At 39.8% G+C, this 21,748-nt stretch overlaps 2 protein-coding genes across 6 annotated transcripts in view; one reads left to right on the top strand and one right to left on the bottom strand.

Moving 5' to 3' along the window:
* The window catches only part of SAMD3 (sterile alpha motif domain containing 3), a 34,910-nt gene extending 24,025 nt beyond the window's left edge, over positions 1-10,885 (top strand). The window contains exons 8-11 of the mRNA XM_088052621.1: positions 7,831-8,030; positions 8,410-8,581; positions 10,242-10,324; positions 10,568-10,885. Of these exons, the coding sequence (XP_087908747.1) occupies positions 7,831-8,030; positions 8,410-8,581; positions 10,242-10,324; positions 10,568-10,885 (773 nt within the window). The remainder of the gene's footprint in view (positions 1-7,830; positions 8,031-8,409; positions 8,582-10,241; positions 10,325-10,567) is intronic.
* A 1,893-nt stretch (positions 10,886-12,778) lies between these two features.
* L3MBTL3 (L3MBTL histone methyl-lysine binding protein 3) overlaps positions 12,779-21,748 on the bottom strand; it is a 78,912-nt gene continuing 69,942 nt past the window's right edge. For all 5 annotated transcript variants that reach the window (XM_005518344.2, XM_088052959.1, XM_088052958.1 and 2 more), the window contains 3 exons: positions 18,038-18,201; positions 17,182-17,244; positions 12,779-14,673 (listed from right to left, as the gene is read on the bottom strand). In XM_005518344.2, the coding sequence (XP_005518401.2) occupies positions 14,530-14,673; positions 17,182-17,244; positions 18,038-18,201 (371 nt within the window). In that variant the 3' untranslated portion in view covers positions 12,779-14,529. The remainder of the gene's footprint in view (positions 14,674-17,181; positions 17,245-18,037; positions 18,202-21,748) is intronic.

Raw genomic sequence — 21,748 nt, forward strand, 5'->3', positions numbered from 1 at the left:
ATTCAGTTAGCTGAACACAGAAATGAAAAAGCCCACGGCTGTCCTGCATGGCTCCACCTGCCGATTCAGAAAGGCATGTGTTTCCCATAGGTCCTGCACCATAATCTGGCACTTCCAGAGGTTTCTGGGATACCCCTATGATATCTCAAATGCCACTAAATAGCTATTTCTATGCAGGTGGATTAAGCTCCTTCAATCCATCCCAGAGATTAAATCAGAAAATAGCGAAGGGACTACAGAAGGGTATCTTAAGCTGCCTGAACTATAAGGAAATATAACAGGCTAGAAGACTGCTAGTAGTTCTTGATCTTAAATAAAAATGGAGAGAGAGTACAGTCCCTCTTCTAAAGCCTCTGATTCCTTACATCCTATGACAGCCTGTTTGTGAGGTCATCAGGGTTTCTCTGAAACTGTCACACAAATAAATTTGAAGTTAGGTGTGAAAAGTAAAAATAGGCTCTGACATGACAGCTAAGATAGTGGTAGATGTTTGCAGATAAGTGGGAGTATTTGCCACACCCAGCAGAGGTGGGAATAAAAAAATGAAAACAATTTATAAAGGGGGCACCAGCACACCATCTTCTTTCTGTGTCAATGGGATAGAGGCAAAAAATGCTTTGATGAGTGCTTTGACTGGGAGAAGCGAAAGGATTCTGCAGAAACTTTAACTCACAAAGTTGGACATCTACTGATATTCCTGTACAGGGAAGATAAGCAGGAATTTTGAAATGGGTGAATTTGCAAATTCAGTGCCAAGAGGACTAAATGAAAAGCAGAGAAGACCCCTGGTCCAAGAGGGACACCATTTGTGCTTGCTTTGGTGTGGTATCATGCAGTACAAGAATGGTGAAAATTACCCTGTTGGTTTTGTCTGGAAATTGTCTTTTCTGATGAAAAGAGGAGTCAGGGCTGAATGAAGTCCACCCTGTGAGATGGAGTCTCTTTTCTCCCAGATCAGGTAAATTAGCCAAGTTACTCCTAGGGATATGTCTGTCTTTGAGGTGATAACTGACATCATGTTTGTCAATCTTCCTATGCCACTGCAAGAGTGAGAATCTTGAAACAAGATTTCAAGGACTCTAGAAAGAATAGGATTTGGAAAATGGTGGTTGGAGGAAAAAGGGAGGAGTGAGAAAAATAAGGCAAGAGCAAGGGAAAAAGAGAGCTAAATGCCTGTAAATTTCTAAGGATGAACAGCTTGTGTAGGAGATGCAGAAATTCTCTTGGCTCAATTTTACGGCACTATTGGCAGGTACAGCATTAGGTGCCATCTATACCGAGAATGCCATGCACAAATGAAACAGAGGTGATGGCACCTTTCCCACTAAGATTATTGGTCTCCAAATTAAGTGTTTGAATGTTTGCACAGCCAGAATGTGAGCATGCATATATAAATGATCATTCAATAGCTGTACCAAACTGTTGTAATGTGATTTTTTCCACTAAAACTTTGATGTGCATACATCGAATTTTGAGTGTGTAGTGTTGCTTAGTTAATATTTTAAGATGCTTTTAAGTCAAAGCAAAAGCTTTAAACACAAATCCCCGGCATATATCTTGCACTTCATCGTCTTATTTGTGTCGGCCAGTGTCTTCATTGTTTTGTGAGTTAAATTGTCAAGCACAGGTTGTCCCTTGGTAGAGAAAAGCAGATTTATCTTATTTTGCTTATGCAGCTTATAAAATCAACAGTTGTGGTCAGAAATAGACCGACTTTGAAAGTTTATAGTTACCACTGGCATGTAAATCTAGCTCTGAAGTTGCCTGCTTGGCTCAAAAGGGCAATTATGTGTAAATAAGCATAGCCTGCCTTAATGAAACATCTCCTTGGAGTACAAGTCAGTGTGGATCCTACTGATGGTTACGTATTCATTTTGCTTGAAAGCAGCCTGTCCATGCTGTTTCACCTCTCTTTGTGTTCAGTGGTTGGATGTGAGAGGTGGGGCACGGTTTTGATGCCTCCTCAGTTCTTTCCCACCATCCAGGATGAGGAGATGGGCCTTGAGGAGTGCCTAGTTTACAGCTTGCCTTTTTAGATCCATACTTATTCCACATCAGTCTCCAGTGGCTGGGTTTGGGTTTTTTTTTGAGCAAATCTTCACTTTCTAATTGTCATTGCCTGTTTTGATCACTCCTCCTGATGTAAAACACCCCAATATTCATCACAGTACATGTCATTGTCACCACAGAAAAAAGGGCTGTCCCTTACAATAGTGGTAGCAAAAATTGTTCTATACACTGTGCTTTAATGATGCCTTGTGTCTGTATGTGCTCCAAAATAGCAAGACCCACTTTTCAGTACTCAAAAGCCAAGACACAGAGATTATGCTCGCTTAAGTAATTCTGAATGCTGTTTCTCACCCTGAAGAAGTTATAAAAGGCAATTAATGGAAAAGATTATTCCAAACAAGAGTCCTAACTACTGTCAGGCTTTCTTGTGTAGGTACCTTCAGTGCTGATGCTAACTAAGGCAGGTAGACTCAACAATAAAGTGTTAGCAGCATCAATGCTTTTAGCAAGAACATGACTACAAGAGCAATAATAATAATGAAAGAGACTGTACCAACACTACTACCCATCAGCATCCCAGTCCTAAGGTATGGTGTTAAAGGAGCTCCTATTCAGTGCTGATGCCACTGAACCTGTCTGCACAGCACTGCTGTTCCAGGAGATGGTTCTCATTACCACCACATGTTTTTTTACATTTCTTTCCAGCAAGCAGATTAGTCTCCATCCAAAGGAATTTCCTCAAACAAATATTCCCAGAACATCCCGGGTAAGGAACCTGGATCACTGGCTGGCAGTGAGCAGATTGACAGCATGCAGTAGTGTCCTCATATATGCCTCTTTAACAACACTGCTCATATTTGAAGTCACTCTCTCAGACTGAGGAACCAGTAGGTCCTGTTGGCATTCTTCAAAAAAGAGATCTCTATGTTTGTCCTTAGCAACAGTTAGGCTGCATTTACCTTTCAGGAATTGGTGTAAACCCAAGTAAAGAGCAAGAGGTGTCTGCTGTCCACACCAGAGGCTCTTTCATCACTCTTTGATTAGGCAGTCATGTTACTTTAGTGTTGCCATTCATGTCCTTTACAATTTATGATTTCAAAAGTAACTGCAAGGTTAGACCTTGCAGATCACATCATGCACAGGAATTGCTCCCTCCCTCCTCACAAACTGATGTAGCAGTTTCACTGTCTTGGCTGTGACATTGTTTCATAAAAGTGCCCTGCTAGCTGGGGCTTTTTTACAAGAAGTTGCTAATACAATCTCATATCCTGGGTAAGATAAAAGGATCCACCAAAAGGACATTTAGGAATCAGGTCTTTATTTAGAAATCCACCTCCAATCAAAAGACTATCCTCTTGCTTCAGGAGATGGGAGGAATTAGGAATTTGGAGTCTAGTAGTTTTTTGTTTGTATGTTTTCCCACTTTAATGTGAGCATTTTAGCACCATCTACTTGCATATGGTTCCAAGAAGAACCATGAATATCAGGTGGGGATTCACAGTCAAAAGGCATCTGGAGTGTAGGCAAAGAGCCTTACAGCCTCCAGTGTGGCTGCCAGACTTGGTGTCTTCAGTCACAGATACCTGAAATGCCAAGAAGTCAGAAGTATTTGCAGGCATGGGCACTAAGGGATGGGCTCCTTACTGCTGCCACCCTTTGAGTGTGAATCCAACAGAATAGGTAGGAGCCTTGGCAGGACCATCCTGCAGTCTAGGGCTAGGTTACTCTGGCAGACAGGTACTGGGTACCCTCTGCTTACCTCATTAACCTCCTTTCCACATCCTTTTGCCTGGTACTAGATGATTTACACTACAAAGTTTGGCCTTCCATTGCTATTTCCCCCCCCTAATTAATAGCTATGACAGCAATTCTTCCTTATACTTCTGCCACATTTCTATTGGTAGCTTGCCATTGCCACTGATGAAAATGTCAAATTGCTTCCTTTAGCTAATTAATAATGTCATTAGCTAAACTAGCTTTTACAGACAGAGCTGACCACAGGGAGAGTCCATCAAATCAAGCAGTGTTTGCCTTGACAAGGGGGCTGGAGAGAAGCTGGCATAAAGGTCACAACTTCTTCTTGGCATTTGTTTCTAAGCAACCCAGGCAGTCAGTCTGGTTACAGCACACTGGGTTGAATTGTTTTGTTTTCCTGTCTCTGCAAGGAAGACACTGAAGGTGACAGGCCCTCAGGGAATGGGCCACCACATTCCACATCAGCTGGCTGAAGAAGTTCCTGCTTTATGGGCAGGAGGCCTGAAAGCAGACCCACAGGAGAAACCAGTAGTGAAGGAGCTGTTTGGAGTCAGAGACTTCAGGCTAGCTCTTGCACAGCATAAAAAACCATAAATGTAATTTTAAAAGCCCCAACAACTGTCCAAGTTTGTGTGCGTGAGAAAGCGTGGGTATCTTGAGACTGGCAAGAATGGATCATCCCTTGGTTCTGTGCACTGGTCACAGCAAAGCAAGGGACAACCTGTCCATCTTAGGGCAAGTTAGCAGGTTAAGGAATAGCTGAATGGCCCCATTGGGAATATGTGAATATTAGGATGGTATTCATAGTAGTAACCAATATCAATTACATACCAGAAACCCTCAAAGGCTGATGCAGGAAGCTTGCAGAGATGACACATGAGCAGCAAAACAAAACTCTGATGACTCTGAGTGACTTGATGGAGATTTACACAGAAATCTTCTCATGGCTTTCTGCCTTTTCTGCACTGGTTGTAAAGGCTTTCTCACCCAGTGTGAGAAGCAAGAAATTGGTGGTGCTAAGGGACAGAGTGATCAAGGTGCACTGCCTAGGTACAGGATGGCTGGCAGAATATAAAGCCATACCAGCAAAACTAGATAGATTTTGCAATGATTCTCAGTAGGTCAGTTCAGATGATCACATTACTGCAACCATTCTTCATGGGCAGCATCAGGGCATCAGTCTCAAGACTGGCATGTCAGTAAAGGGGACAGAATAATTCACTAAAATGAGCAGTAACGCATTTCCAGGATCAATTACTTGTGCAAAATTTTCAGCGGTGTCCAAGGATAAAACAGGTAATTTTTAATTGTGATGTACAATTTTTCTTATGTAACATGATATTAGATAATTGGAGGTAGCTAATTTGATGCCAGTTTCTAGAGTTTCAGGATGAGAGAGCTAGAGAACATATGGACTAAGAAACCTTCTGTCTTCACTCGCCAAGTTGGCAAGAACTGTAATGCAGACACAAGAGATGAACACATTAGGAAGGAATCAACAAAGTTTTGGTAAAGAGACATAATTCCTCACAAATTCATTAGTTCTTTGAAGTATTCAACAACCCTGAGGACACAGGCAATCCAGTTGATATAGTTTACTTTAAATTCAGAAGAGATTTTAGCAAATGCCTTCCAAAGGCTCTTAGAGGATATAATCTGAGGGGATAAACAGGAAGGTCCTTGAATGGATAAGCAGTTAAAAGATAGAACAAACAAGGCTATGCAGAAATGGTTGGGGTTTACAGTGGAAAATATTATGAATATATCCAATATATTTCTAAATGACATGGGAAAAGTAGACTAGTTGGCAGATTACATTTTGGGATGCTACCAAGGATACTAAAGACAAAGACCAAAGAATTGCAGAAGGACCCCTTCTGGGGGAAAAAAAAAACCCAGGAAATAAAATTCAGTTCTGATAGATGGAAAATAAGGAGACAAGGAGAATACAAGGCAAGGAAAATAAGGCACAATGAGAAAACTCAGTCCTAACAACACTTACAGTCATGGGCTCTGAGCTTAATACCATTCAAAAATGCTATTTTTATACCAGGTCAAAGAGTATCTGGCACAATGCTAAGCAGCAGTCAAAAAAAAAAAAAATGTTGATTACACAGAATTATTTAAGAAAGGAACAAAAGGCAATGCATTATTCCACTGTATGCCCCTGTGATGTCCCAGTATCTCAACAAGTAATGTAAGTTATACTGTATCTATTTCATAAAGGCTACAGTGAAATTAGAAAACATGCAGAGACAGTAACAAGGATAATTGAAAGTATAGGCAAGCTTTCATACATGTAATGATTAAATAGCTTAGGATGGTTTTGGCTGGAAGAGAGATGGCTGAGGGCAGAATATGACATATCTATGAAACTATAGTGGCACGGAGATGGTAAATAGGTTTTGAATTCAGTATGATAATTAGAAGGCAGAAGTAGCAGGAGCAAAACAAATGCATTTCCTCTGACAGCATATAGTTAAACTGCCAAATTTAAGGCAGGATTTTGTGGAAGGTATGATTTTGTTGGAGTTGGAAAAGTGACTGGGAGAAGTAATTGAAGGAGAAAAAAAATCTACTGAGGGCTATATAACTATAAATACTGAGGGTATTAAATATAAAGTTTGGGAGTCCCCAAACCCCAGTGCAGTGAAGTTTTGACAGAACTCACAGGAAGTAGCACCATACACTCATCATTTATACTTCTTCCCAGCACTCCTCCCAGGCAGGGAGGGGAGGGTGTGGTACCAAGCTGTCCCCCCCACCTCTGCTCCTGTGCACTGAGGAAGAGGCCAGGAGTGCCTACACAAGCTGGTCACAAACAATCATTACGTTCATGTTAACACAATGAAGGCTGAAATCCTCTATTAGAAAGAGTGCAGGCTGTGCTAATACAGAACTCTAGCAAGGGCCAGAGAGTCATGCAGAGGTCACGTTAGATATCTGTCCTGCATGCAGATCTTGCTTTCTTCTGTGATGCCAAGGGCTATCGGGTTATATGGATATATACGAGGAGAGAGACAGGTTTTTCACTGTGTACTTTGTGCAACCATTCTTGGAATATCACATGCATGATTTTAGAGAAGGATGTTAATTGAAATGGAAAGTTTAATTGCACATGCAGAGCACTGCAAAGTGGTTTGGGATGTTGTGTGTTTCATAGCTCTGTGTCAGAAATGTTCTGGGGAACATTATGAAGTGTCTCAACTCCCTCTGGCACTGACCCACAGGCCACCCATATGTGTAGTCACAGCTGCATCAGTGACAATACAGAAGGAAAAGCCAGTGGCAGCGCTGCCTGAGGATGGTAACTGTACCAACTGTGCATTGCTGTGTCCCTCAGCTTGACTCAGTGAGGAAATTCACTGTGTCCACTGATGGATAAGCTACACAAACTCAGGCTACTCCTGTTGGTGTAGTGCTTTGGACAGCCACCCCTCCTCTCAGTAATTACTGGCTTTGGAATTACATCAGGGACAATAACGATAATTTTGAGGAAGGCTCTTAACTATCCTCAAGTACAAAAGTACTTCTTGAAAACACTGACAGTCAAACTGCTCAAATAATTTTGAATTGGTTTTCAATAAGAGATTTTTTAGTTCAGCTGGACTCCTTGGGGGTAAAAATTCTACCTGCATAACTGTGAAAGTAAGTTTTCCTGCTTTTAGGACCTGTATGGATAAGAGGAAAATACTATTTCTCTTGGTAATACAGAGTTAATATTGCTAAATACTGAGTCATCATTAGAACTGACTACTCATTTCCAATAAAGCACAATGAGACAAACCAGAGAAAGGAACAGGAATATCATGAACAGCCTCAAATATGCAATTTGAGCTTGGGGCTGACAGGTATAGTTTTATATGAAAACAGACTTTAGTCTAACTTAAAATATGAGGGTGAGTTCAGAGAGCTGGAACTGAAACTACCCTTTCTGCTGAGCTCGACCACGCTCAAATCACAGAGGTGACATCAAATGACACGAGCTAAAAAAGTTAAACAATCAGATAAAAAGGCTGATTTTCTGATTTGTTACAATTCTGTCCTTCATTTCTCCATAGGAAGAACCTGCTCATCTTAAAGGCAGTGCAATGGATTTACATATAAAGTGGCTTAATCAAGAATATATGAAAACTCAGAGGAACTGGGAAGAAGTGGATAACAGAATGAATGTGACAATAGAAATACGGAGAAAGATGATCAGTAATAAGGCACCTCTAAAAGATATTCTTAAACTATTTCCTTTCTTAAGATACCCTTATCAGGTAACAGAGCTATTTTTAATGACATTGAATTCTGTCTTATAGATGTGATACATCTGTAGGCATGTATTTCACAGGATATTTCCACTGAAGTATCCATCACTAATGTTCTCTTTAACTCATATTTTTGCAGCTGATCTCATTTTTAAAAGCTCATCAGTTCAATTCTCCATTAAAGGTGCCACACATACTACCAGTGTCAGTGTTTGGTGTTGCTTGATGTATTCCTTCCCTGCTTAAAAATTTTTAAAAAAATTAAATCACCCTCTCGAGTTTATAATCTTATTTAACTGAGCTAGTTTTATCCTGTCTTCAAAGTGTATGCATTGTTTACAGTTTTGGTTTTGAGGTTCGCAATACCAAATACTTGTTTTTCTTTTAGCTTTTTAGGGAGTTCCAGCTTCTCACACACACGGACATTCATAAGAAAACAGTCGAGATTTTGGAGATTTATTCAGAAAACATATTGTCCTTGTATGTGGTGAGGAATAATCCGATTAACATTATGCTGCAAGAAAATCTGAAGCAGCACACAGAGGAAGACGTTCTGAAATGTCAGTACAAATCTCCTATGGTCTGAATAGCAGAGTTTTGTTGTAGCTAATTGTTCTTACATAACTAAACTAGTTTCAATTGTACTGCAAACACATTTCAAAAATGTTATGGTTTCTTTGAAAATATATAGTGATGGTGAAGCACTGAGAATAAAACCTACTAAATTAGTAGGAAAATTAAGTCAGTCAAGTATTAAAACTTTTTTTTTCACTGAATAAAAGACTGCAGGTTTGATAAAGTAAGTAATTACCATAAAATAAGTATTGCTAGATGAGCAGAAGTACGTATTTCTAGATACACGAGTGCTTATTATTTTCTAAAAATACCCACAGAAAACTAATTTTCTGCTTTAGAAATAGCCTCATAAAGAAAGACACAATTTCCTTTACAGAGCAAGTTTCTATGGTTATAATCTTTATCCCAGTAAAATTAAAGAAGTAGTACCCACTAACCATTTCAGGCACCTCATCTCTGCAGAGACACACTGCAGGAAACAGGGCACTGGTACCTCTGGTGAGGCCCAGTGTACCTCGGCATGTTTGGCTCCCTGGCTTTGGGGGAGGAAACACCAGCTGACACTCAGCTTCCTTCATTCTGAGAAGTCTGGGGAGTGTGGTGTTGCAGGGACAAAACTTTTTAAGCAGCCACTCAGAATTGCCATTCTTCCCCAGCTGCCACTGCCTATGCCCAAGCTTAGCTCTCTGAAAAGTCCTCCTTAGACTCACTTTCTGTCAAACAGGCATAATGCCAGGATGTCCACCCAAGGTCACACAATATGAACACAATATGTGTGTGTCCTACAGCAGTTTCACTCCATTTATTGCCAGGTCACCTTTGAAAGAAGCAAGCAGCATAGGTTAAAATTCTGGAGGTTTCCTTCACTAAGATTGAAAACAGAAGTACTCATGATAGATTAAAATTCTTCAAGGAATAGTCTAATCCAGAAAGTCTTTATGGACTTCCTTTTCATAGCCTTGGCCAAGGAAATCTATGGATATAGTAAGCAATTTCCCCTTTTCTTATACAGTGTGTCCACAGAGATTTTGACTCATACCTTAGTAAAGTTCCAAGGCCTTTGCTTTTTCATTTTTCTCTCACAACTTCACCTGGCACCTAGATAATAAATGCATGGCAAGGTAAGTTCAGTGAAGCACATGACACCAGAAGCCTGACCTGCAAAAGAGATGTTATAGTCAGTAAGAGCTGAGCCAGAGGGATAGCAGGTCCCAGGTGCCAGGAGGTTCTGCGGCACCAGCTGGTAGCAGAGCCTTCCAAGCAGAGTTCCTGTTGCCAGGACTCCTTGGACATCCACTTTACTGGGGAGAGAAGAGTCTGGGGAAGGGCATGGGGGCAGGAAGACCACTCAGCTCACAAACTCAACTGAAAGCAACCCAAAGCCCAACTTACTTTTTGTGAGGAAAATTGAATTGTAATACCAAGTAGCAGAGTCCCATGAATCATTTGGACACTAATGTCCTTTACCAGCTGAGTTGCCTAAATATTGACTGTGCTACAAACTCCTCTACGAAGTGGACTGAACAACAGCTCCACTACTGAGTTGTTAACTATTACACAGGCTGCAATCTGATTTTCCAGGATGATAAGGCAGTGTCAGAAAGTTTTCCTTTGTAATTCAGTAGAAATCCTTGCCTTTGACAGGTATGAAAACGACTGCTGCATGTTTACTCCTGCCAGAGGTCTTTGGAGATGATTCCAGTCTGTTTGCTGCAGTGAACGAGGAGGTAGGAGACAGCCTTGGTCTCTCTTCCTTTTATCACCTGCATACACACATCACCTGGCCTTTTAGTTCACCTGCCTCAGCTTAGTTCTGGGAAAAAAGTGATTTTAGCCTGCCTTTTGAGTAGAAATACTCATAGAAATACTACCTAAATTCAAAGCAGTGTTATCAGGCTTACTTCATTCTCTGACCTGTTCATCATAGCAGTGCTGTGGCATCATTTGAAATACCTTTTTTTAAAATTTAGGTAAAGGCAGTGACACCAGTGTTGGAAGTGAAAAATCCCTTCAACGTGAATTCATGTGAGTTTGCCCTGTACATAGAAAGGGAAGAGTTAGCCCAGCTCGATGACTGCACCATGGCTGTGGCGGCACTGGTGGCTGCCTTTCATGTGTTTGATATCCCATGCCCCAAGAGGATCCACAGGACCCTGAACTTCCTGGAATCCCTGGTCTTTGAGGTGAGGAAGCCAGCATCCCTGTCCACTCCAGTAAAGACAGGGTTGGAGGCACCTAAGCATCCAGTATCTGATGGTGCACCCAGCACTCCTCTCAGGAGCATTTGATATTTTGTCAAAATAAATATTTTTGTGCCATTCTTTCTAGTGGAAGTGTATGTATATTTAAAAGTTATGTTTAGTGCCTGCTTTTTTATTAAAATGCCCTCCTTTTTTATTGTACTGGCTACTTTTAAAAAAACCAAACATTAAAGCTCAAGCAGTTTCATTATTTTAAATGTAGATTTTAGAGCAGTCTGGAGATAATAAAATTTCCTAGATTACTTCATGTGTTATGTATTATTTTTCTATACGGAACATTTGAATAATTCAGGTATTTTGATTGTGAGAATTTTAAAAAAAAGCATGCCAACATGATCACTTCACTGCTGTAGGTGGTACAGTTAAAGTTTTGAAATGGCACTAATTAAACACTTATTACCATTACTTCACAATATTATGATTGCCTAGAGCCTAATGTAATCATTTTTGTGGTTTAAAATGGTGGGCCTGATTTTTAATTTGCAGGATGATGACTTTTTACTGTTTTCTTCTTGCATGAAACATTTTGTTTTAATATTAATCCTGGATTTACTAAATAGGGATTCCAAGACAAGCTCTCAAAGTAGGAAGAATGACTTAGCTGGGATGCTGCCATGTGCATTGGTAACCACAGCTTTGCTGCTGCAGAGGGAACACCTCATTTTCTTTTCAAATTTGTTCCCTGGAACAAATCAGCTTTCTCCACATGGTGACTGTCTGCCCACATGAGTAGAAGCCTTCTCCTCTCTTCTTCCACAGCCTTCTCTTTCCCCCAACACTCTATTCTTAACTCCTGTCTGAAAATCCCATGGGATACTGTCTGGCAGTGCAAGGCTTTGGACAAGTGCCTGGTGATAGGAACAGGAGCCAGGACCCATTGCATTAATTAGAAATACAAATTGGCTTTTTATTAAAACACTGTTTTCTATTAGAGACCAATCTCCCCCCAGTTTCAAAAATATCAGTGTAGGCAAAGCAGCACTTGTGGTCACAATGATTCTTTAAGCACTCAAACACACAGCTTGGAAGATCACAGCTTTGTTAAAGCTTGGCTGGAGTGACTCCAAGGCAGTGATTACAGTGGGATCACTTCAGGATGAGAGGAGATGGCTGCATTTAATGGCCAAAATCTCTTGCTATAGGCTTAGGATTTTTCACATGGTTCCATGGAATGCAGAGTACAACCTTTACCAGTGTGAGTGAGGGCTGGGCTACCACCAATACAAAACAAAAACCAATGCCAACTGCCAGTTCAGAGATTCACTAGGTCTGATGACTGGGTTTGGTTTCCAAGTGGATTTGTTGGCTGTAGTTTTTGTAATAGAGGTGGCTATGCTCAGCTACCTCATCACATGGGAAACAAAAGTAAGGATTATGTATGTTCTCATTATTGTACCTGATAGCTTCATGAATAAAAAATTTGGCTCAAGTGAGATTTATTCTACATCTTGTAAACAGTATTAATTCAAATCCATTTCTTAAACCACAGTACTTTGTAAGCAGTTGTATATAAAAATTCAGGGAGGCGCTAACGTCCCCAGGTAATCTCTGTTGAGCTGCAAATCTCTTTGTTGGCTATCACTGCAGGACAGACACAGAGGGTAAAGGAAAATAAACTACATGGAAGGAGAGAATGAAAGAAAACAGAAGAATTTGGCTTTTTACTGATCTGCCTGTGCAACTTCAGCTGCTGCTGGTGACAAAGTCCAGGGCTATAAATGGCATTCTGATTGCAATGGCCAGGGGGATGTGAGCTTTGGGAGTAAGTGCTAAGGGAGAGGGCACACAGCAAGTAGGTAAGTTGCTCTTTTAAAACTACTGGCCACACTGTGCTACAGAGAAGGAATACTGCACACCATACCCATTAGGAGGAGCTGGGTTCATCTGAGAGTCCTGAGCACACACAAAGGTAACAGAGGCTCCAGTTCAGGTTTTATTCGTATTGTAGTACAATAAGAGTGCAATTTGAACGTACACATATTGAACAAAATGTAAAAATATTATTTATGCAATGCTATGGAAGGAAATTAACAGAGCAATGCAACTTAATACTGACCCTGTTTCACCTCATATTATGGCAGATACCAGTCACCTACACGATCTGGAAGGGACACAGAGGGTAAAAACTTAAGAACTCCAGCCAAAGAAAAGCCTAGCAAAATCTGTGGGAAGATGGAAAATTCTCCCAGCTCTGTGAAACGGAAATGCTCTGTTCTCAGCTCTACAGCTGAGCACTGCAGCACTAAACAGAGGCCTGCCAAAAATCCTGATCCAACTCTTCTCTCTCTCTTCTTGCAAAGCAACATTCTGGAGCAGTCCTCAGTATAGAGGTAGCTAGGCTTTCTCCCATATAAAGTGCATCTGGTTTACATCTTGTGTGTGTGTGTGTCTATATACCGAGTGCAACGACTTTCCCTGACAAATCCTTAGAATAATCCTCCAAGAAAGGAGGTTGCCTCACCTCAGTACCTGCTGGTGACATCTGCAGCCTGCTAATGACGTAGTGAATTGCATGTATTTTACACCTAAGATGCGCAGTGCAGCACAAGAATTTAAGTATCCTTTTCCTCGTGATTAGCCTTTTCCCCTACGCCTTCATTTACAAATCAGAGTTTTCAGCTAGAAAATGGTGGGTAAAATAATTCTCCCACCAATGGGAAAACAAACCTCGGCTGAATATGAAACCAGGGTAGTAGTCCTAGCTGGAGCAGTTTTTCTCCATTGTTGTGGTAACTACGCTGAAGACTGGGAAATGCAGAGACTTTGAAATTACATTGAATGTAATTTATTTTCTGCTAATCTCCTTGCCTCAAAATACTCTTTATTTTCCTCCATGTTCTGAAGGACTGTAGCAGACTCCATGTAAATGGCTGGGACTCTATTGTGCAGCACAAACAAAAAGTCTTCTATGAAGTCAAATTTTATTTTTCAGTTGCAGCCTTCTCTATACTGGTCTTTTGATAAAATACATTAAAGATGCTGGTGGCAAAACTCACGTAACATTTTTGTAATCGTGCAAAAGTAAAAACATTCAGTTATCAAAAAAGCATTATAATTTCAACCCCAACAAGGTTTGTTTTGTTACAAGCAAACAGACAGTTTTATTATCTGTAAAGTAATATGCTGTAGCAATAAAGTGTCACATATGTAACATTAAGTGTTTCATTTTTAAACTATGGCACAAATACACATTAGCCATAACAGTCTCATCTGGCTACCTGTAGCCTAATTTTTGGCTGATCAGTTTTTATTTGATAAAATGAAGTAAAAGCTTCTGAAAAGTAAAATGGGTACATGAAGTACAATTCAAGAATCCTTAGAAAATATTAACGTTCCCTTATATAATACAGCATAAATAATTAATGAAGGTTTCCTTGATGTCCAGGGAGAGTTAGGGATCCTAACCATCCATGGAGAATTAGCGCCATTAGTTTGGTAAATAAGACCAGCTGACTCGGTTGTTGCTCAGTACCTTCTCAAAAGCTTGAACACTTCCCAGAAGGATTCAGATGTGTACTGGCTCCAGGAGAATATAAATAGTCCACCAGTGCTGAACTTAAGTTTCTTCCTTTCTGAGAGTCCTTACTCAACACTTCTAGTGAGTCTTTGTGCTTTGAATAAAACATGAGCTCCAGTGGAGAAAGCTGGTTCGTGCACATTTTCCATTATCTTCAAAGCTCATTGTGTGAGTTTTTCTCTGCAGCTTTGAACATCAGAATGGAATTAAAGATTTTTAGAGCTGGTCCCAGTTTAATGCTCATTATTTTGACAATGTCTGATTGGGTCATTAGCAGAAATGCTTCTCCATCAATTTGCTTTAAAAGAAAAACACACAAAGCTATTAATAAGTCTGACAGTGCAGCAGTATAAACGTTTCAGAAAACATGAAAAGTCCCAGCAACTTCAGACAAAGTTAAGGACTGGCTGAATACAAGTACTTTCAAATGCTTTCAGGAGAACTTTGATTTCAACCTTTAGACAGATCAGCTAGTCCAAGAGAACAGGATGATCTTCCTGCTTGAAAACAACTGTCTGGCTCCTTTTTAGCTAAACAGTTCTTATTTTCATACTGGCAATATAAAACCTATTGAAAACTGAAGTGGGTAAATTAAGTATAATTCAGCTATACTAAAGCACAGCAATGTTTTTAAACATCTTAGTTATTCCTTTTATGCAGGCATCTAGAGGGAAAGCTTCTGGATTTCACTCCCAGCTACAGAGCTGGAATTCTCTTCAGGCCACCACTTCTCTGCTCACTAAATAGCAAAACGAAATGAATTTGATCCCAGATGAAAACAGGAACCAGGCTAATAAAACTGCCTCTGTGACACAAATATAATAGAACATTTCAAAACACAAAATATTTCTTCTTTGTAGAGTTGATATTTTACTAAACATTACAAATTAACATTTGTAATTGTAAGCATTTGTAAGTAAATCACTCTCAGCAGGAGTACTAAATCCCAACACAAAGAGCCCCCAGGGTTTTAACTTCCAGAGGCTTCAATAGGGCCAACATTCCCTATGTAACCTTAGGATCACTTGGGTATCTACAGGTAAAATTTCAGCATATCGTAAGCTGGATAGCTCTACATAAAATGCAGCTGTGGTTAAATCAGGAGCACTGCTCAGCTTTAAAGATACTAATCCGAGATAAAAACAGTCTAAGTTTCTGTAGGGCTTGGAAACAATTTTTGTGAATGTGACATGCTGCAAAGGACACCCTATAGCACTCTAAGCCGAGGAACACTGCAGTCAGAACACCATCATGTGGTAGCCCACAATTACTTTCTACTCATTTTGTACACAAAGCCAGACTTGGTGGGCTCAGAACTTGTAGTGTGTCAACTTGAGGCTGTCCAAATAAAAAGCTGAAGCATCTTAGCAGAAGCAGGGTGAGGGTTCATTTCCATAGCAGAAGTTAGAACCAGCATCTTCTACCTACTGATGTCAGCCAGTCCACGCCTCAATGACCTCACTGACCTCAGTGGGGGAGGTTTAATTTATTAGTCACAGACAAAGCCTGAGAGGCTGAATCCTAGAGAAAGGAAATATTTTCTCACTCCTCTGAGAATGAAAGTGTTAAGGATTCAGTATCTCCTTGGCACTTGCTGTTTGCTGACTTGATTAGCAATAGCCAACTTTTATTTCTAAATTCATTGATGAGACACTCTCAGTAACATAGGGGATAATCCAGGCTTGAATAGTAAAATGCTCAGCATCTGAGCAAGTGCCAAATGCACAGAGATGCAGCCTGTCAGTCCTTTGATATGCAGCTGTAATAGTCATTACACTCTACAGCACAGCCTGGAAACTTCTGTTGCAGGAGATTAGCAGTGCCATCTGTATGCATTTTCCTCAGGAGGTGCCTTCTCAAGTCTAAGTACCACTATTATTCTTCACTTGAAAGGCTGGCTGACTCTGCCCATTCAGATCGTCTGGCTGGGATAAGCACCTGAAGTATTCACTCTGGCATCTGTGATCAAACTGCCTTCTTGAAGCTGAGCATTAAAGGAATAACAAACCTCTGAGCAGAAAAAAATTAAAACAACCTAGTTTATAAGGCTTAATGTATCTAAAAGCCCTATCCATTCCTAATGGTAGCTTTGGAAAACCAATCTTCTCAGATGACAGAAATGCACACCTGGCATGCTCACAAAGCGAGTATATGCTCCTTAGAACTTCATCAGAACCTTCAGATCTTCTCACTTCCTGCTCAGTTAAATCACGTTCATAAATTGGCTATATCAGGAGGAAGAGCATCAATAGCAAAATGTGACCAGACAAGATGCAAAAAGTTTTAAGGGATGGTTATCTTGAACCACTGTTCCACTTTGTTTTACTTAACATCCTGGAGAACTAAGGCAACATACTTGCTTATAAATTTTGTCCAACCAGATCAAGATAGAACAGTAATAAATTACAAAGTTTTTAAGTAATTTCAATTGGCAGGAACAAAGTTGGAAAAACCTAAATGACACTTGGCTAGTTTTTGCTTTACTTTCTTCCTACTTCATGACCTGAAAACCAACCTAATCTTCCATACCTCTGCATCTGACTTTAAACAATGTGGCACTGAATTAGGTTGCCCAGGGAGCTGGTGGAGTCACCATCCCTGGAAGAGTTTAAGAGGCATCTAGAGCTGGTGCTGGTTGATAAGGTTTAGAGGTTACAGGGGTAGTGCTGGGTTGGAGGGTTAGACCTAATAATTTAAAGATCTCTTCTAACCCTGATGATTCTATTCCATACACTTCATCCTACTAATTTATATGTATTTCTACCACGCTTTGTTGTCGCTGTCTTTTGAAATAAAATTCACTCACCTCATCTTTAAACACCTTGCCATGTTCTTCACATCCTGGTAAACTTCGTATAAATTCAGAGACCTGCCACCAAAGTATACAACAAAAGATTTAGTAAGAGTCATGTTTTCTCAAAATGGTCTTTAAGGCTAACAATCGTTAAAGTTTTTTAGCTGTTATTTTTACAGTTTCATGTTAGGTGTTCTGCCTTCTTCTGTAAGTGCATAGTCATGCTTCTTTTTTTCTCTGATTAAAAGAGATCCAACTGCCTCAGGTGCAGAGAACAGTCACAGGGTCACAGGTACTTGTGAAAATAAAGTAACGACAAGATTCTGTCTGTCCAAGGATTGTTACATAACCAAACAGAGGCTCTAATCTTAAAATCAGGTGTTGTGGCCTGACCATATCCATACAGTTCCACTCTGCACTATATTCTCATTCTCCAAAGCAGTGTGCCACATCCAAACTATGCACCAGGAATAACTTCTTGCCTCATGCAGATCCCTACACAATTCCTCCAGAATGTTTGTGTGGGGACTAGATGCTGGTAAGGGAGACCATGAGCACTTGATATGCTGGGCCGTAAATTTAGAACTTCTCTTTACAACACCAGTGAATGTGGTTTTTATATATATATATAAATATATATATATATACACACATGTATCTATCTGTATCAATACACATATTAATTAGTATTTCTTCTGGGGCTGGATGGCAGTGGAATGAGCATTTTGGGGATCAGTTACATTAGTTCTGGCTGAGTCTAATCCTCTGAGTACTCATGTATTACTCTTAATCCATGGGGATAACCTAAAGCTCTGAATCAACCTTCAAGGACAGTGGTAATAAGATAGAGGACAAAAGGGGAACCTACCTCATCTGTACTCCACTTAGAAACTTTACTGGCTGGGATCCCAGCTACACTTGGAAGGAGCTTGCTCTGCTGTTCCCAGCGCAGGGGTAGGCCAGGGATTTGCAACTTAGAAGACACGATAACTGGTTGAGAGAGAAGCCTCTGTGTGTTGGGTTCTTCAACATCTTCAGCAACAGGAAGCAAGAAACAAGAAATAAATCCCTCAGTCGATGATGAGATCAGTCACAGTAAAAGCACATGCATTTCTATTCATGGGCCTCCCTACACAAGCTGTACAGTTTTGCTTGAACAGTAAAATGCCACGAATGCCATACCAGAATTGGAAGTGCCATGACTGTTCTTCCACTAGTATGACTATCATTATACAGCCTCTCTATAAATATAACTACTCTTACACGGAAGAGGTCTCTTTCAACACAACACAATTTCATGCCATCAGAGCTGTTAGCATAACACACCATAGGTCAAACAATTACAAATATTTTGGTACAATAAATCACACCCACATTTAATAGTAATACAGTAATACAAGAAGTAACTTAATTTTGGGGTTGAGTTGTTAGAAAATCAAAAGCAGCACTGCACTGCTACAAAATTCCAAGTGAATCAGTTATACAGTTCCAGCCCACACAACATTTATGGCTCATCCACAACAAAATGTTTTTCAGCTCTTCTGAGGAAAAAACGCAAATGTCTGCAAATTCTCTGCTTCCACTTTAATAGAACGTTTTGTTTGGAAAATAACATTAAACTCCTCCGTGCTGCTTTTTATCCGATTCATCCATAATGGAAGGAATGATCTCCCATCCCACTGCCCCCAAAGGTAATGTACTGGTGGGAGGGTGTCTTCAGACACATGCTGCTGTTGTCTGGAGAAAAGCAGCAGTTGGAGATGTGTGCAGCAGGAAAGAGTGAAGAGTCATGCCTTGAGTGATGTCAAACTGCATATGACATCCCTGTTCATTTACATCCATTGGCAGTGCAAAAGTAACATGCCTGTCATCTGAACTCAGGCCTGAGTGCTTCCCAATTGTCAACTAAAATTCTGGAAAACCTCCGAAATTCACTACTTAATGAACAGCCAACAAAGTACAGTCTTAATGCCTGATATTGCCTAATGACATGGTTCATGTAAGTTACTCACAAATCCTTATGCTATTTTTGTTTGGATTGCTCATTTCTGTTGCAGTTCCATTTACTTTCGTTTCTGAGAAGCTGCTATTAACCACAACTTCTCCCAATCCTTAATGTTCTAGTTTTCACACATTTATGCCCAACAACCAGGGCACAAATTCCCATTAAGGATTTTTGCCAGCACAGTGGAGCTGGCCTATAATACACCTAACATAGGATGTTATTACATTTGCTTGTGTTATTCTGCTCCTCTAGCCTAATTTTTTATCACTTTCAAGATTCGTCCTCATTACATATTAATGGTTATTATTCTGAAGTTGATTCTTAAGCCATTTAGTCAGCACTGTCTGCCCACTCATTAATCTTTTTAAAAATAGACTCCTTAATATTTTACAACCATTATACTCCCATTCATCCTTGGCCTCACAGGTAAGGCAAAGAGCACAAATGCAGCACGTTATGTGCCAGTTTACTCAACTAGAGGGAGAAAACTAGAAGTCCTTAGCCGTGTAGCAGATACAATCACAACACCAAAAAAAGGTAAATTTAGATTTGGTGCGGGTGACCTTGTAACAGGAAGTCCAGAACACACCACTTTGGCTACAATCAAATGTCTCTAATACCAAACAGTTGAAAGTTTCCCCTACCCTCAAGCTCTGGAGAATTCCTCACTCTGCAAGCCCTGCTTCCCATAGAGAGGCAATCTGTCTTTCTGGGCCATAGAAAATATGAGATATATTCCAAGTTATGTCTCAATTGGGACATTTAGGAGAAGAGTAACTTGAGGTGCACCAGAGGTTAGCCAGTTTCATCACAGAGCCACAAATAGCTTCTTCAACCACTTAAGTGAAGAAACAAAATCTGCTTGCCAGATCCACAAGATAGCAGCCAGATGCACAAAGTTCACATTTTTAAACCTAAATTGTGTTCTTTGCTGACATTTTGCTTCAGCATCAGCCCACCTGCCTTTACATTGTTCTTCTTACTTTATGCCACCTTGTTATCCTTCTCTCTGATAATTCATCTCTATCTTCTTAGTGAGTTACCACAGAACAAAATATTAACTTATATTTCAAAGAAGCGGCAAATACTTTCTAGCATTAATGAGAGACCATTAACACTGCTCATTGCCTCCTGCACAGGTCTAGTTCTTAGCATATATAGTGTTTTTAAGCACAAGATTTGTGTCCATAAAAAAAGTTAGTTATGAAGGGGCAGTCACTTCAGTGCTTTAGCTCCAAATAATCTTCCTCCAAGCAAAGGGAAGACAGCAGTACACATTTTATGAAGTTATCAGTAGGGAACTGGTCAAGTGAGTATGGCAAAAGTAGGCTGAGGAGTAACAAGGTAACTAACATGCCAAAAAAACAGGGCAACAAGCACAGGTACCAACACTGACAGTTCACAAATTCACAATTATTTTGAGATTTCTATGACTATGATAGAAAGAGCTTAATGATCCATTTTCATTTTACAACTTATATGTGCCATCTTACTCAAACACATAATAATAACACAATATTATGTGTTTAAAAAGGATAACTTTTCCAGACAATAATGTAATAAAATGTTCTATTTTCCTAAATCTAGCTATGCAAGAACCTAGTAAGCAGAACTTGTTGGTGAAACTTTATCCAAACAGTCAATTCTGTCAAACTCAAAATACTTCACAAAATCGAGCCACTTCTCTTAGAATTAAAAGGACAATCCCAGACAATTTAAAATGCTACCAACCATTTGTATTTTTTTGTTTGCTTTTTGTCAAATAATGCAAAGGTTGGCATCAAAACTGCATTTTTCCTTCCCGCTGAAACAAAATACTTAAAATTACTAAAAAGTCCCTTCTATTTGCTTTAGGGACTTGCTTCTTTTCATGCTTCGTTTTCTCTAGAATTCTGAACTACACCATGTTTCAGAACACTAACACAGCTCTTTCACAGTTCCTACGATAGATGTAATCTCTCAAATTTTACACACTCACCAGAGTACCTCAGATCTATCTGAAAAGTACTGGCAGATAAATGATGTCTTAAGATAAAAACAAGCATCAAAGGTTAATAATTAAAAATAAACCACTACCTTTATTTTATCTTTATGCAAGCTTTGCTAGCCTCAAAGAATTTCCTGGGTTTTACAGAGATGAGCTCACTTAAAAGGTAAGACATGTAGGTCTTACAGAAAGAGTTATTCAAGTCCTATGAATTTTGATGAAAGCCTTACAAACTGTTGTTGCACAAAAGATTGCTGAAGAAAATAATCTAAAAATACAAGGAATTAAGATTAGGAAATTAGGACACTTAACTTTCATTGACCTTGTATCAGTTGATAAAATGATTGCAGCAAAAGCTGCACTGAAACAATCAGTCAGCTGCACTGATTGTCTAGTAACAAGCCTGATATTCTAAGTTTCACACATGAAAAAATTAGTGAATATTAGACTCTGATATTTTGGATTTCTGCTGTGTTCTTTCTAAACAATGAGGATAAAAATTATTAATGAACAGCTGCTTCAATCTGTCCAACTGGATCTATGAACAGCCAACAGTTTTGCTACAGCAGAACATAGAACCACACATA

This window comes from Pseudopodoces humilis, chromosome 3, assembly GCF_049639895.1.
Source record: "Pseudopodoces humilis isolate 2021_Gansu_Grassland_sample_001 chromosome 3, ASM4963989v1, whole genome shotgun sequence".
Lineage (NCBI taxonomy): Eukaryota > Metazoa > Chordata > Aves > Passeriformes > Paridae > Pseudopodoces > Pseudopodoces humilis.